Source organism: Bos indicus x Bos taurus, chromosome X, assembly GCF_003369695.1.
Source record: "Bos indicus x Bos taurus breed Angus x Brahman F1 hybrid chromosome X, Bos_hybrid_MaternalHap_v2.0, whole genome shotgun sequence".
Classification (NCBI taxonomy): domain Eukaryota; kingdom Metazoa; phylum Chordata; class Mammalia; order Artiodactyla; family Bovidae; genus Bos; species Bos indicus x Bos taurus.
This window is the reverse complement of record NC_040105.1, coordinates 30836-46441: the sequence shown is the minus strand read 5'-3', so window position 1 is coordinate 46441 and position 15606 is coordinate 30836. Positions and strand designations below refer to the sequence as shown.

The 15606-nt window shown below is 57.6% G+C and overlaps 1 protein-coding gene across 1 annotated transcript; it reads left to right on the top strand.

The window, feature by feature from the left end:
• The first annotated feature begins 3539 nt into the window (after nt 1-3539).
• On the top strand, nt 3540-11892 carry GTPBP6 (GTP binding protein 6 (putative)). Its single transcript, XM_027533292.1, has 10 exons — nt 3540-3918; nt 5472-5609; nt 6015-6085; nt 6172-6302; nt 6812-6882; nt 7633-7791; nt 8677-8885; nt 10244-10392; nt 10636-10788; nt 11531-11892. The coding sequence occupies exons 1-10, from the start codon at nt 3555-3557 to the stop codon at nt 11652-11654; spliced, it is 1569 nt and encodes a 522-aa protein (XP_027389093.1). The 5' UTR covers nt 3540-3554; the 3' UTR covers nt 11655-11892.
• Nucleotides 11893-15606: the final 3714 nt, after the last annotated feature.

Here is a 15606-nt window from a genome sequence, read left to right as displayed (position 1 = left end):
TCCCCTCCTTCCCTCCTTCCACCCTCCCGTCTGCTCATCCAGACGCCTGCCCCCACTGGCCACCCATTGGTCCATGCGTCCATCCGTACATCTGTGCGGTCAGCCATCCGTATCTATCCATCTGCCCGTCCATGCCTCCCCTTCTACCTGTGTCCATCCATCCATCCTTTCTTCTGTCTGCCCACCTGTGCACCCATTCCTGTGCGTACCTTTCTGTCCATTTACCTGTACAGTGGCCCACGCCTCCATGTAGCTGTCCATCCCACCCAGCCTGCAGTTTATCCGTTTCTCCATCCCCTGCATCCAACAGAAACCCTGGGACCCTATTGGGAAGGCCCACGCGGCATCTGGGACCTCCGAGGGTGGGTGGGGGGTTCAGCTTCGGACACCCATGGCAAAGTTCAGGGCCAGGCCGGATTTGGGAACCCCAGGGCTGCACTCAGGGCCCCCCCACCAAGGCAGGCTCTTGGGTCCCCAAGAAGAGAATGGAGCCCTGGCTGCAGGGTTTGAGGCACTCCAGGGGTAGAATGGGACCCCAAAGCAGGGTTCAGGACGTCTGGGAACCCCAGTAACACTTCCCACACAAGGCAGTCTTGGGCTCTGGGGGTGCAGTCCTAGACTCGGGCTACCCAGGCAGACATCATACTCCCCCGAGTCAGGACACTTCAAGGCCAAATTTGGGGCCTGTGAGCCACACTTGGACATCACCAGATGGTCAACACCGAAATCAGATTGATTATATTCTTTGCAGCCTAAGATGGAGAAGCTCTATATAGTCAGCAAAAACAAGACCAGGAGCTGACTGTGGCTCAAATCATGAACTCCTTATTGCCAAATTCAGACTGAAATTGAAGTAAGTGGAGAAAACCACTAAACCATTTAAGTATGACCTAAATCAAATCCCTTATGACTATACAGTGGAAGTGAGAAATAGATTTAAGGGACTAGATCTGATAGAGTGCCTGATGAACTGTGGACGGAGGTTCGTGACATTGTACAGGAGACAGGAATCAAGACCATTCCCAAGAAAAAGAAATGAAAAATGGCTGTCTGAGGAGGCCTTACAAATAGCTGTGAAAAGAAGGGAAGCGAAAAGCAAAGGAGAAAAGGAAAGATATACTCATTTGAATGCAGAGTTCCAAAGAAGAGCAAGGAGAGATAAGAAAGCCTTCTTCAGCGAACAATGCAAAGAAATAGAGGAAAACAATAGAATGGGAAAGACTAGAGATCTCTTCAAAAAAATTAGAGATTCCAAGGGAACATTTCATGCAAAGATGGGCTCAATAAAGGACAGAAATGGTATGGACCTAACAGAAGCAGAAGATATTAAGAAGAGGTGGCAAGAATACACAGAACTGTAAAAAAAAAGATCTTCACAACCCAGATAATCACGATTTGGTGTGATCACTCACCTAGAGCCAGATATCCTGGAGTGTGAAGTCAAGTGGGCCTTAGGAAGCATCACTACGAACAAAGCTAGTAGAGGTGATAGAATTCCAGTTGAGCTATTTCAAGTCCTGAAAGATGATACTGTGAAAGTGCTACACTCAATATGCTAGCAAGTTTGGAAAACTCAGCAGTGGCCACAGGACTGGAAAATGTCAGTTTTCATTCCAATCCCAAAGGCAGTGCCAAAGAATGCTCAAACTACCGCACAATTGCACTCATCTCACATGCTGGTAAAGTAACGCTCAAAATTCTCCAAGCCAGGTTTCAGCAATATGTGAACTGTGAACTTCCAGATGTTCAAGCTGGTTTTAGAAAAGGCAGAGGAACCAGAGATCAAACTGCCAACATCCGCTGGATCATTGAAAAAGTAAGAGAGTTCCAGAAAAAACATCTCATTTTGCTTTATTGACTATGCCAAAGCCTTTGACTGTGTGGATCACCATAAACTGTGGAAAACTCTGAAAGAGATGGGAATACCAGGACACATGACCTGCCTCTTGAGAAGCCTGTATGCAGGTCAGGAAGCAACAGTTAGAACTGGACATGGAACAACAGACTGGTTCCAAATAGGAAAAGGAGTACGTCAAGGCTGTATATTGTCACCCTGCTTATTTAACTTATATGCAGAGTACATCATGAGAAACGCTGGGCTGGAGGAAGCACAGGCTGGAATCAAGATTGCCAGGAGAAATACCAATGACCTCAGATATGCAGATGACACCACCCTTATGGCAGAAAGTGAAGAACTAAAGAGCCTCTTGATGAAGGTGAAAGAGTAGAGTGAAAAAGTTGGCTTAAAGCTCAACATTCAGAAAACTAAGATCATGGCATCCGGTCCCATCGCTTCATGGCAAATAGATGGGAAAACAGTGGCTGACTTTATTTTTCCGAGCTCCAAAATCACTGCAGATAGTGATTGCAGCCATGAAATTAAAAGACGCTTACTCCTTGGAAGGAAAGTTATGACCAACCTAGACAGCATATTAAAAAGCAGAGACATTACTTTGTCAACAAAGGTCCGTCTAGTCAAGGCTATGGTTTTCCCAGTGGTCATGTATGGATGTGAGTTAGACTATAAAGAAAGCTGAGCGCCGAAGAATTGATGCTTTTGGATTGTGGTGTTGGAGAAGACTCTTGAGAGTCCCTTGGACTGCAGGGAGATCCAACCAGTCCATCCTAAAGGAAATCAGTCCTTACTATTCATTGGAAGGACTGATGCTGAAGCTGAAACTCCAATATTTTGGCCACCTGATGCGAAGAGCTGACTCATTTGAAAAGACCCTGATGCTGGGAAGGATTGAAGGCAGGAGGAGAAGGGGGACGACAGAGGATGAGATGGTTGGATGGCATCACCGACTCAATGGACATGGGTTTGGGTGGACTCCGGGAGTTGGTGATGGACAGGGAGGCCTGGCGTGCTGCGGTTCGTGGGGTCGCAGAGTCGGACACGACTGAACTGAATTGAACTGAGCCCCACACATCCCCAGGGCAGAGTTCAGGGTCCGGGGGCGACCTATGTGGACCCCCCAGGAACACAGTCGAGCCACCAGCGTACACTTCAGAGCCGTGGAGCGGGTGCGGAGCCCGAAACACGGTTCAGGGTAACCCTCGGGTCAGATTCCAGGCCCCAAGGCAGGAGCTGGGACCTCCGGGTTAGGGGGCGCACTCGGACGCGCAAGGCAGAGCTCCCGGCTCCCGAGGGTAGAACTAGACCCGCAAGCCCAGACCGCCGGCCCCGCGCGGAGGCTGTCGTGGGGCCCGGCTTGGGTGCGCAGCGCGGCTCGGTTCCGGCGCTACACGCCAGGGGAGGCGGCCGCGAGCACCCCCAACAGAGAAAGGCGCGTGCCCGGCGGCACCGCCCGGACCCGCCTCCGGGCCGAGATTCGCGCACAGCAATCAGGCGGCGGCGGCGAGTGCCCGGCGACCAATGGGCAGCCTGTAAGACCTGGGTCCGCCCCAAAGCCCCGCTCTGTTTAAACGGGTGACCAATGGGCAGCCGGCAAGGGAGGAGGCCCCGCCCTGTTGACCCGAGTAACCGACGGGCAGCTGGCTAGGGAGCTGGCTCCGCCCCGGAGGTCCCGCCCTGTTGCGCAGAGGTGCGCGGGATGTGGGCCTTGCGGGCCTTGCGGGCCGCGGGCCGCGGGGGAGCCTGGCTGTCTCGCGCGGTTCGCGGCTGCCGGCCCCCGAGGGCCGCACTGCTGCCGCCGCCGCCCCACCCCGAGCGCGCCCTCGCCGCTGTCCGCGGGGGCCTGGGGTGCTCAGAGGGGCGGGAGGGTGGAGGGGGCGGCTCACGTGCGGATGGCCAGAGAAGCCGGGCTGACGGGGAGGAGGAGCCCAAAGATGCGGAGGAGGAGGAAGACGAGGAGGAGCTTCTGAGGAGGGACCCGCTGCTGCCCGCGGGGACACAGCGCGTGTGCCTGGTTCACCCTGAGGTCAAGTGGGGGCCCGGGAAGACGCAGGGGACCCGAGGTGACCGAGAGCTCGGGGCCAGGCGGGGACGGGGGCGGGATCGGGCGGAGCGAGAAGGCTCGAGCTTAAGGGGCGGGGAAGTCGGCGCTTCGGAGGCGGGGCTTCTGGGGGCGGGGATTCTGGGGTTGGACCTCGATGACCGGAGCTCATAGGTCGGGGCTTCTGGGGGCGGGGCGCCGGAGGCGGGTTTCTGGGGCCTGCCTACGACGCTGCAGCCCATTAGGTGGGGCCTCTGAGGCGGACTCGGAGGCTGAACCGCCTACTGAACCCATTAGGTGGGGCCTCTGAGGGGCCTCTGAGGCGGACTCGGAGGCTGAACCTCCCTCGCTGGCTCCGGGAGCCGCGTCCCCTTCCCTACCATGGGCCTATTCTGGGCACAGGCTCCCTCCTGCTTTGCGCGCAGCGAGCCCCTTTCCCTTTGAGCCACTCCTGGGTGTCGCTCTGCCCTACTCCCCCGGGGCCTCCCCATCCATAATGCAAACGATCCCAGCAACTCACGCGGGGTGCACGCGGGGTGCCCCTCGGTTTTAAGCCTTTTATGGACCCGCTTTCTCTCTGTGCCGCTGAGTACTAAGCCCGGAGATGGTGCACAAGCTTTTGTAGCAGAAACGGGAACCGGCTGAGCGCTGAGCGGCGGGGCGGGGGCGCTTGTGGTCGCAGGGTGGAGGGGACGGGCTCCGGAGGGAGGCTGACCTCCCGTGAAGCTTTGGCCACTGAGCTTCACGTCTCACCGGAGAACAGCCAGGGCACAACTGTGCTCCGGGCCATCGCCCCCAGGCTCCCAGCCCCTCCAGACCTGCGCCAGCCCTGTCCACCCCGTCAGGGCTCAGAGCCACGTGGTGGCACCGCTGCCCACGTGTCTGTTGTCCATCAGCTGCCCTGCGAGGGACCGGCCGGAGGAGGGACGAGGACAGGGCAGGTCCTGATCGCCTTTGATCCACGGCCTGTGTCCCCACTCCTCCGGACTCTTGTCCTGGGTGAGTCCTGCCTCCCGCCAGCCCCATTATTCTGACTCCTCAGGGCCACAGACCCTGGGTGGGCGCCTCCTTGCTCATGATGGGCTTGGCAAGGGCGGCCACTGAGGGAGGCTGGAACTAGGCTCTGGTCACCCAGGACGTGACACCCTCCCAGGACGGGACTCAGCCCATCCCACATACAGGACGGCAGGCTCTGCAGGCCCTGGGAGCTTCATGGGACATGCTGTCTAGTGGGTCATAAAGGACCCTGAGTCCCCACGGGGCAGACCTGCCCAATTCCAACATGGCGGGGGTGGGGTGGGGCGCTGTCCCTGCGTCCCCTGCTCAGTTCTGGCTCCCCTCGCCTGTAACCCTCCCTTCCCCTCCTGTTCCTTCCCCGATCCTCCGTCCCACTCCTGACCATCCACCCAGAACAGATCTCCACTTCAAGGAAATGCCTTTTTGGGTGCTTTCTGGGAATCTCTGTGTGGCCAGGAAGCAGGAAGCCATCCCAGCCTGGGGGCATGTGGGCCAGGACCCTGGGCAGTGCTGACCCTCCCGGAAGTGGCCCTCACACCGGCCCATCTCTCCCCTAAGCCGAATGGCAGGTGGCGGAGGCCCGAGCGCTGGTGTGCACGCTGGACGGCTGGTTGGTGGTGGACACGATGGTGGTACGCACCACGACGCCAGACAAGAAGCTCATCTTCGGCAGAGGGACCTTGGAGCAGCTGACAGGTGAGTCCATCGCATGTGTCACAGCCCCCTCCTAGAGTGGCATGAGCTCGACCGTCCCTCTGGGCCTCATGGCACGTGGTTGATGCCATCCAACCATCTCATCCTCTGTTGTCCCCTTCTCCTCCCGCCCTCGATCTTTCTCAGCATCAGGGTCTTTTCCAGTAAGTTGGTTCTTGGCATCAGGTGGTTAGAGTAGTGGAGCTTCAGCTTCAGCAGGTATGAGACCTATTTTCCTGGAAATGGACCGTAGCCTGGTCCTCCCTGACCCATGCTCCATGCTCCCTGAATACTGTGCTCTGAGACCCAGAGGATGTCCGGGGGACACAGCCGATCAAAGCGCAGGGCCGCTCCCCAGACTTACGTTGTGGGCGCACCGGCCTCTGACCGGGGGTTCTCTTTTCCTAGAGAGGATCAGAGGGTCCCCGGAAATCACCTCTGTCTTCCTGAACGTGGAGAGGCTGGCCACGCCCACCAAGGTATGGTGAAGCAGCGGGTCAGCAGGTCTCCAGGGGCCTGGGCTCACGGCTCATCCCCTCCCTCCCTCGCTCTCTGTTTTTTCTAGAAAGACCTGGAAGCTGCCTGGCGCGTGCCGGTGTTTGACCGGTTCACCGTGGTTCTTCACATATTCCGCTGCAACGCCCGCACCAAGGAGGCGCGACTGCAGGTGGCGCTGGCCGAGCTCCCTCTGCTCAGGTGCGAGCAAGACCCGGGCCGGTGCAGACGGACCCCCCCCACCACCGAGACCCTCTCTAGGGACCCCCAACTGGGACCTTCTCTAGGGAGACCCCCTCCACCGAGACCCTCTCTAGGGACCCCCAACCGGGACCTTCTCTAGGGACCCCCCCCTCCACCGAGACCCTCTCTAGGGATCCCCCCAACCGGGACCCTCTCTAGGGAGCCCTCCCAGGACTTTCTGTAGTTTTCATGTATCTAGACATGTTGCCAGGCATGCTGAGGGTGGGATTTGGTGGATAGGGCTTCAAGCTTGTGGCCGCGGGTCCCATCTGTACTCGAGCAGAGACATGTCACCCAGGGAGGGGCCCTCTGTCCTCGCCCGTGATGGCCCACGTCGGAGGGGGCCCCCAGCGATCCCTCCTCCAGGAATCCCACCCCCACCCCAGCCCCCTGCTCTGTCCTCACCCCACGTTCTGTGGTGGACGCACATGTCCGCCCGTCTGCTGAGCCAACCTGTTTCCAGCTAGGTCCCACGTGAAAAGCAATGTTGCCCACCTGGGCGGACGCGGACGGAGCTCTCGCTACACCATGGGGTCAGGTACGTGTCTGAGGTCTCCTCACTAGGTGTGCAGAAGGGGGTTATCATGGCCACCACCCCTACAAAGGGGACAGTGTCCCCCACAAGTCCTGAGAGGGCCTCTCCGCGGTTGCATTCAAAAAGGGTGGGTGTCAAGGGGCCCCAGGGCTGAGCTCCATCCAGAGGCCAGGGGAGCGTCCTTCCCGCCTCTTCCAGCTTCTGGGGCCTCCAGGTGTCCATCCCTGGGCTGGTGGCTACCTCCCTCCTGTCTCTGCCTCCATCTTCACGTGGCTTCTCCTCTGTGTCCGTGTCTTATACGGACTCTGTCCTTGGGTTTATGGCCACCCTACTTCAGGTCCTTCACTTCATCCCCTCTGCAGAGACCCCATTTCCAAATAAGACCCCTTTTGTAGGTCCTAGGCGTGAGGACGTGGATGCATCTCTAGGGCACTGCCCAGCCCACTGTGGCCATCATGCGGACTCTCCCCTCGGCCTTTCCTTCTCAGGGATAAGGGGGAGACCAGGTGACCCCAAAGGGCAGTAGGGCCGGGTCAAGGCCGCCTTCCTCCGGACAGAGCCGTCTCCCAACAGGAGGTGCCAAGGCTGTGCCGGGGACGCAGGCTAGCGGTTTTGTCCCCGGGGTCCTGACACCTGTCAGAGCCCCACAGGCCGCGCCTCCTCCCCTCCACCCGCCCCACCCCTCACCTCCCAGCTCTTGCCCCCTTTCTACCCCGGGCCTGCTCGCTGACTCGCCGTCTTGGGTGTTTTTAGGGGAGTCCTTCCTGCAGTTGCAGCAGCGTCTCCTGAGAGACAGGGAAGCCAAGATCCAGAAGGCCCTGGAGAGACTCCGCTGCAAGAGGCGCCTTCTGGGGCAGCAGCGTAGGCGGAAGGAGTTCCCCGTGGTCTCTGTAGTGGGATACACAAACTGTGGTGAGGGGCGGGTCAGGGATTGGGGCCTGGGCGGGGCAAGGGGCAGGGGCCCTCCCCAAGGAGCAGCTGGTGGGCGGGGCCTCCCTGGGGCGGGACTGTCCTGGTGGGCGGGGCCTCCCTGGGGCGGGACTGTCCTGGTGGGTGGGGCCTCACTGGGGCGGGGCTTGTGGATGGACCCGCCCTGGAGCCAGGGTTGTGGGTGGGATCTCCCTCAGGCTGCATTGGTGGGCAGGCCCCCCCTGGACTGTGCAGGGCTGTATGGGGCTGATGGGCGGACCTCCTGGGGGTGGGCCTGTGCCGGTGGGCGGGGCCTCCCTGGGGCGGGGCTGTGCTGGTGTGGTGCCTCCCTGTGTTGGTGGGCGGGGCCTCATTGGGGTGGGGCTGGTGGGTGGACCCGCCTTGGGGCCAGGGTGGTGGGTGGGATCTCCCTCCGGCTGCACTGGTAGGCGGGGCCTCCCTAGGGCAGAGCTGGGTGGGCCTGTGTCTACATTCCCATCCCATGGCAGGCACATAGCATCTGCCCAACTGCACCATCACGCTTCTGTATGAGGACACCCACATCACAACTCATGGTCCAGGACACCTCCCTCTGTCACCAGGGACGCCTCCCCATCTCACACACACATGTGACCACTGTTTACACCATGCCCCTCGTCTGTCTACATTAACCCTCCCACCCAGGCCCGATCTATCTTACCCCGAATCCTGGACAACAGCAGCTGTGTTCTTTAATGACCCGTGCCTGGCACCAGGGCCCTGCAGAGAACTCCGGGCTCAGACACCCTCCCTGCTCCCATCCCACCGTCCAGCAGCCCAAGCTCAGAAGTGGACGCTAGGGGACCCAAGATGGCCTGAGACGCATGTCCCCGTGTCCCCGACTTGCAGGGAAAACCACGCTGATCAAGGCCCTGACCGGGGACGCCGCCATACAGCCCCGGAACCAGCTGTTCGCGACTCTCGACATCACGGCCCACGCGGGGCGGCTGCCCTCCGCGCTGACGGTCCTCTACATGGACACCATCGGCTTTCTCTCCCAGCTGCCCCACAGCCTGGTCGAGTCCTTCTCGGCCACCCTGCAGGACGTGGCCCATTCGGTGAGTGGGGAGGGCCAGGCCGGTTCCCCCTCAGCTACCAACAGACGGGAAGGGGAGGTGGTTCGCTCCTTACGACAGCACAGGGCTGTGTCCCCTTACACGGGATATCACAGGGACCAGATCCTCTCAAGCCGCTCCACTCAGGGAGCTAGGCCTGACTGTACAATTTTAAGTTTTGGTTTTTATTTATTAGCACTTATTTTTGGCTGTGCTGGGTCTTCACTGCTGTTTGGGCTTTCTCTAGTTGCGGCTTGTGGGGCTTCTGGTCGTGGCGGTGGGTGTCTCTCCCTGGTTGTGGCGCCCGCTTTTCTCGTTGTGGCGGCTTCTCTCGTTGCCGAGCAGGGGCTGTAGCCCGCGGCGGTCAGCATTTGCAGCGTGCTGGCTCATTAGTTGTGATGCACCGGCTTAGCTGCTCCGCGGTATTTGGGATCTTCCCGGCCCAGGCATTGAACCCACATGTTGGGCATTGGCAGGTGGATTTCTTACCACTTGCCAGGAAGTTGACCAGGGAAGCCCTACAACTGTAATTTTTCTGAAGGAAATGCTAATGAAGAGGGGTTTCCCTTTCTGTGTTGGCCGTATCCGGGGCCCAGAAACAGTGAACCCCAACAGAGCCTGGCGTTTACTCAGCAGGGGGGGTGGCAGGGCCCAGGGACAGGCACCCCGGGACCTTCTAGGTTACAGCAGCTGAGGCTGAGGGCACCGTGCAGCTGTCAGCTTCATCCTCTAAGGTTCCTTAAAATGTAAAATTTCTGAAATGAAACCTGAAGTAAAAGAAAATTTATTTCATCAAAAAGAGAACCTAGAAGTGAATCCCTTAAAACCAGACAGAGCACCTCCTTTCCGTGACATAATTACCCTCCGTTGTTACTTCCCTTTTATCCATATTTTCCCAGTGCATGAGGAACCTGTGTGTAAAACATGAAACAGGGGAAAGAACTTCTTTAAAATGCGAGCTTGAAGGTTTCACAGGAAAGTGGGCCGGCCCAGAGCTTTGAATATGGCACTTGGCTGGGCTGCTGACGGTGGGGTCAGCGGCTGCACCCAGGGGCAGCGTCACACTGTGGCGCGGGAGACGGGGACGGCAGGTTTGGGGGTGCCGAGCAGTCTCTCGGGTCCAGGCGCACAGGGAGTGGCAGCCTCTACAGAAACCCTAATGAGGGGGCTGGGGGGCTGTGTGCACCACAGAGCCACCCTGTGGTCTCAGGTCGCACCCACCCCTCAAGGTATAGGCCCCCATGGTGGGGAGCTCTGCCCTCACCGGGAGGAGCAGTGTCCTGGGGCTGGCGGGTCCTCCGGGGCTGGGGGTGGGAGCCCCTGGCCCCAAGATCTGACCACCTGCCCCGTCTGGTCCTCAGGATCTGATCGTCCATGTCAGAGATGTGAGCCACCCCGAGACGGAGCTGCAGAAGGCCAGTGTCCTGTCAGCCCTGTGGGGCCTGGGCCTGCCAGACGCCCTCCTGGAGAGCATGGTGGAAGTCCACAACAAGGTGGACCTGGTGCCCGGGTGAGCCCCCTCCCCTGGCCCCTGCAGTGTAAGGTGGAGTCCACAAGGAGGCGACCTGGTACCCAGGTTAGCCACCCTGCCCCGTACCCCTGAAGTGTACAATGGAATCCACAACAAGGTGGACCTGGTGCCCGGGTGAGCCCCCCCCACCCCTGGAGTGTATGATACGAGTCCACAACGAGGTGACCTGGTGCCCAGGTGAGCTCGTCATTGCTGAGTGTGCTGTGCTGGCCGCCCGGACAGGTACACACCCGTGGAGCCCGACGTCCTGGCCGTGTCTGCCCTTCTGGGGCTCGGGCTGGATGAGCTGATGGCCAGGGTGGAGGACGCCGTCCTGCGAGCCACGGGGAGACGGACCCTCACCCTCCGCGTGCGGCTGGCGGGACCGCAGCTGAGGTGCGTGGGGTGGGCTGGTTGGACGGGTGGTAGCGCCGATGATCGCTGTATTGGGTGGGGTGTCATTCCTGTTAGCGGGCAAGGCCACGGTGCTGGGCGGCTTTGTCACCCCCACGTCCCCACGCTCTCCACGTATGAGCAGGGGTCCGGCCGCGTGTCCATGCCTCGAAACGCGGACGGTACTGCCCCCCACCCCCACCCCCAGTTTCCTCCCGCTACCCTGGGAAGGCTGGGTCGGGGTTCAGGTTCGGTCAGGGTCTCCATTCCCATCAATTGCGGCTCCCTCCCGGCACGAGCAGGCGTATGGCCCTGTGTCCACTCGCCAGGACTGTGGGAGATACTGGCCTTCCAAACCCGGGAAGGCTGGGTAGGGGTTCAGACACTGTTGGGATCTTGGTTCCCACCAGTCGTGTGTCCCTCCCACTAGTTGTGTCTCAAACCAATCGCATGTCCCTCCTACAAATCACGTCTCCCTCCCACCAATCATGTGTCCCTCCCACCAGTTGCGTCTCCCACCAATCACGTCTCCCGCCTATCAATTGTGTTGCTGCCCACTAATAGTCTCCCGCCCACCAATCACGTGTCCCGGCACCAATCGCGTGTCCCCCCCCGACAATCGCGTGTCCCCCCACCAATCACATCTCCCCCCCACCAATCACATCTCCCTCCCACCAATCGCGTGTCCCGCCCACCAATCTTGTGACCTGCACCCCGCCCCCCGCCAATGGCGTCTCCCTCGCAGCTGGCTTCACCAGGAGGCTACGGTGCAGGCGGTGGACGTGATCCCCGAGGCCGGGGCTGCCGATGTGAAAGTCATCATCAGTGACTCTGCTTACGGAAGGTTCCGGAAGCTGTTTCCGGGGTGAAAGGATTCACCCCTCCCCACAGATGAGGGTGCTGCACAGTTCAGTCTCAGAGACAAGCACGTGCGGTGGGTGTTCGCCCCCAACCCCACCGTCCCCACCCCCGCCAGCGAGCTGGGGACAGGACCCGGTGGGAGTCAAGTGGTTCTGGGCGACCGTCGGGGCGTCTGGGGAGCAGATGTCTGTCCAGGGTGGTTGACCACACACCAGTAAAGCTTTGTGTGGTGTGTGTGTGTGTGTGTGTGTGTGAACTAGCCTCTGTGGTTTTTGTGCACCAGCCGCCCAGCAGACACCCCGTGAACGCTGCCCTCTAGGCAGGCAGGTCCAGTTTGTGTGTCTGCTGTGTATCTCACACGGGTCCCATCCGACAGCCTGCCCTTGCACACAGCAGTGTCCAGGGAGTGATTAAAACAAGAACCCAGCAAGCGGGAAGGATCTGCTCATTAATAGGGCCCAGCACACAGAACCCACCGCACAGGCGTTAGGTGTTTTCACCTAAAGGAAAATACAAGTTCTGGTTTCTTGTTGACAGCCAGGCCCTGCACGGGGTGGAGAAGCGGGGCTGTGGAGGGTCTGGGAGCAGAGCACCCTCTCAGAGGGATGAGCAGACCGGGGAGCCAGCCAGCCAGCCAGGGCCTCAGGGCACCTGAGCCTCTGGCCGCTCCCCTTCATTCAGCTCAGCCCCTGCTGGTCTCCATCCTCCTGGGTCTGCTAGGTGGGGTGGATGGGCACTAACCCTAACCCCGGTGGGTGGTGAGCATGTGACTTGGGATGAACCCCCAGGCTCCCAGGGTCCAGCCCCCCTCAGCGGGCCAGGGCTGCCCTGGCGGTCCCACGTGGTCCCAGGGCCCCGTCAGTCATGCTCTCTTCCAGGATCCCCAGGGCTTGGCCACCCAGTTCCTCCCAGCTCCATTCCCAATTCCTCCCAGTCTGTCAGACACAGGAAGGACAGTGCAGGTCACTTCTGGCCTCTGGTCCCCTCTCCTCCCAGTATCCCCCCACCTGCTCCCCGGGGTCCCCCCAAGTCTTAGAAGCTGTACCCCAAGAACTCAGGGGAGCAGAACTCACCTCAGAGCTGCCACAGACACAGGCCGGCGACTGCTGGGCCTGACACCCCCGAGGGAGCTGAGAGGGGATCCCAGGGAGGAGGAGGTTGGGTCTCACGGGGCAGAGGGCAGGGGTTTCATGGGACAAGGAGGGGGTGGGGGTCTCAGGGTCCCAGGATCTCAGGGGGTCCCAGAGAGAGGCTTCGGGCTGGCATATGGTGAGAACAGGTATAAGACCACCCAAGTACCCAGACTGTCCTGAGACCCTCCTGCAGACAGGCTCCCCCTTCCCCCCAACCCCGCCCCCATTGGGGCCCAAGCCTTCGAGCACAGGCCTGGCTAGGTGAATGGAAGGCCATGGTCACAGGAAGGGGGAGTGGGGGGCAGCCCCCAGGGGCGCCCCCAACACCCGTATGACGCGGGTGGGTACCAAGATGAATTTTAGAGCCTAGATCCTTCACTGTGTGGGCTAGTGGTTTCTGTTTTGAATTTTTGTGTTGGGTTTTGTATTCTGTGTTGGCTGTTTGCTGCTGTGTGGGCTTCTTTCTAGTTGCAGACAGTGGGGCTGCTCTAGCTGTGGTGTGCGGGGTTCTCGTTGCCGTGGCTTCTCTTGTTGCAGAGCATGGACTCGAGGCATACAGGCGTCAACAGTTGAGGCTCCCAGGTGCTACAGTATAGGGCTCAGTAGTTGGGGCGCATGGGCTTAGTTGCTGCACAGCATGTGGGAATCTTCCTGGATCAAGGACAGAACTCATGTCTCCTGCATTGGTAGACGGATTCACTGAGCTGTCAGGGAAGCCCTGGTTAATTTTCTGACCCAGCAGCCGTGCACTTTGCTCCATCGACCTTGGACTTTCAAGGATACTTCAAGGATTATCATGAAAGTCGCTAGCAACCTCTTGGTTGTCTGGTCACAAAAAGCCACAAACTGGGACTTCCCTGGTGGTCCAGCGGTTAACATTCTGTGCTTCCAATGCACGGGTTGGTGATGCCATCCAACGGTCTCATCCTCTGCTGCCCCCTTCTCCTCCTGCCCTGAGTCTTTCCCAGCACTGGGGTCTTTTCCAGTGAGTTGGCTCTTTCCATCAGGAGGCCACAATATTGGAGCTTCAGCATCAGTCTTTGCAATGAAAATTCAGGGTTGATGTCCTCTTGGATTACAGGTTTGGTCTCCTTGCTGTTCATGGGATTCTCAAGAGTGTTTTCCAGCATCACAGTTCAAAACCATCAATTCTTCGGCACTCAGCCTTCTTTATGATTCCATTCTCACATCTGTACATGACTACCAGAAAAACTATAGCTTTGATTATAGACTGTTGTCAGCAAAGCGATGTCTCTGCGTTTTAGTATTCTATCTAGGTTTGTCATAGCTTTTCTTCCAAGGAGCAAGCATCTTTTAATTTTGTGGCTGCAGTCACCATCCACAATGATTTTGGAGCCCAAGAAAATGGTCTGTCACTGTTTCCATTGTTTCTCCATCTTTTTGCCATGAAGTGGGACCTGATGCCATGATCTTAAGTTTTTGGAATGCTGAGTATCAAGCCAGCTTTTTCACTTCTCTCTTTCACCCTCATCAAGAGGCTTTTTAGTTCCTCTTCACTTTCTGCCATTAGGGTGGTATCATCTGCATGTATTATTGCTATTTCTCCCAGTAATCTTGATTCCAGCTTGTGCTTCATCCAGCCCATCTATGACGTACTCTGCATGTAAGTTAAATAAGCAGGGTGACAGTGTACAGCCTTGACATACTCCTTTCCCAATTTTGAACCAGTCTGTTGTTCCATGTCTAGTTCTAACTGTTGCTTCTTGACCTGCATACAGGTTTCTCAGGAGGCAGGTAAGGTAGTCTGGTATTCCCATCTCTTGAAGAATTCTCCACAGTCTGTTGTGATCCACACAAAGGCTTTTGTGTAGTCAGTGAATCAGATGTTTTACTGGATTTCCCTTTTTCTGTGATCCAACAGATGTTGGCAGTTTGATCTCTGGTTCCTCTGCCTTTTCTACACCAGGCTTATACATCTGGATTTCTTGGTTCATATACCATTGAAGCCTAGCTTTAAGGATTTTGAGCATTACCTTGCTAGCATGTGAAATGAATGCAGTTGTGCAGTAGTTTGAACATTCTTTGGCATTGCCCTTCTTTGGAATTGAAATGAAAACTGACCTTTTCCTGTCCCGTGGCCACTGCCAAGTTTTCCAAAGTTGCTGACATATTGAGTGAAGCACTTTAACAGCACCATCTGTTAGGATTTGAAATAGCTCAGCTGGGATTCCGTCACCTCCACTAGCTTTGTTTGTACTGTTGCTTCCTAAGGTCCACTTGACTTTGCACTCCGGGATGTCTGGCTCTAGGTGAGTGATCACACCATTGTGGTTATCCAGGTTATTAAGACCTTTTTTTACAGTTCTTCTGTGTATTCTTGCTACTTCTTCTTAATCTCTTCTGCTTTAGTTAGGCCCATACCATTTCTGTCCTTTATTGTGCCTGTCTTTGTATGAAATATTCCCTTGGTATCTCCAATTTTTCCTGAAGAGATCTCTGGTCTTTCCCATTCTATTGTTTTCCTGTTTCTTTGCTTTATTCCAATCCCTTGTGATTATACAGTGGAAGTGACAAATAGATTCAAGGTCTAGATCTGGCGCACAGAGTACCAGAAGACCTATAGCCGGAGGTTCCTAACGTTGTCCAGGAGGTGGTGATCAAAAGCATCCACAGGAAAAATAAATGCAAAAAGGCAAAGTGGTTGTCTGAGGAGGTCTTGCAAATAGCTGAGAAGAGACAGGCAAAGGAGACACAGAAAGATATAGCCACCTGAATGCAGAATTCCAAAGAATAGCAAGGAGAGATAAGAAGGCTTTCTTAGGTGAGCCACCAGGGAAGGCCCTCATCTAATAAAAGGGATTTCTCA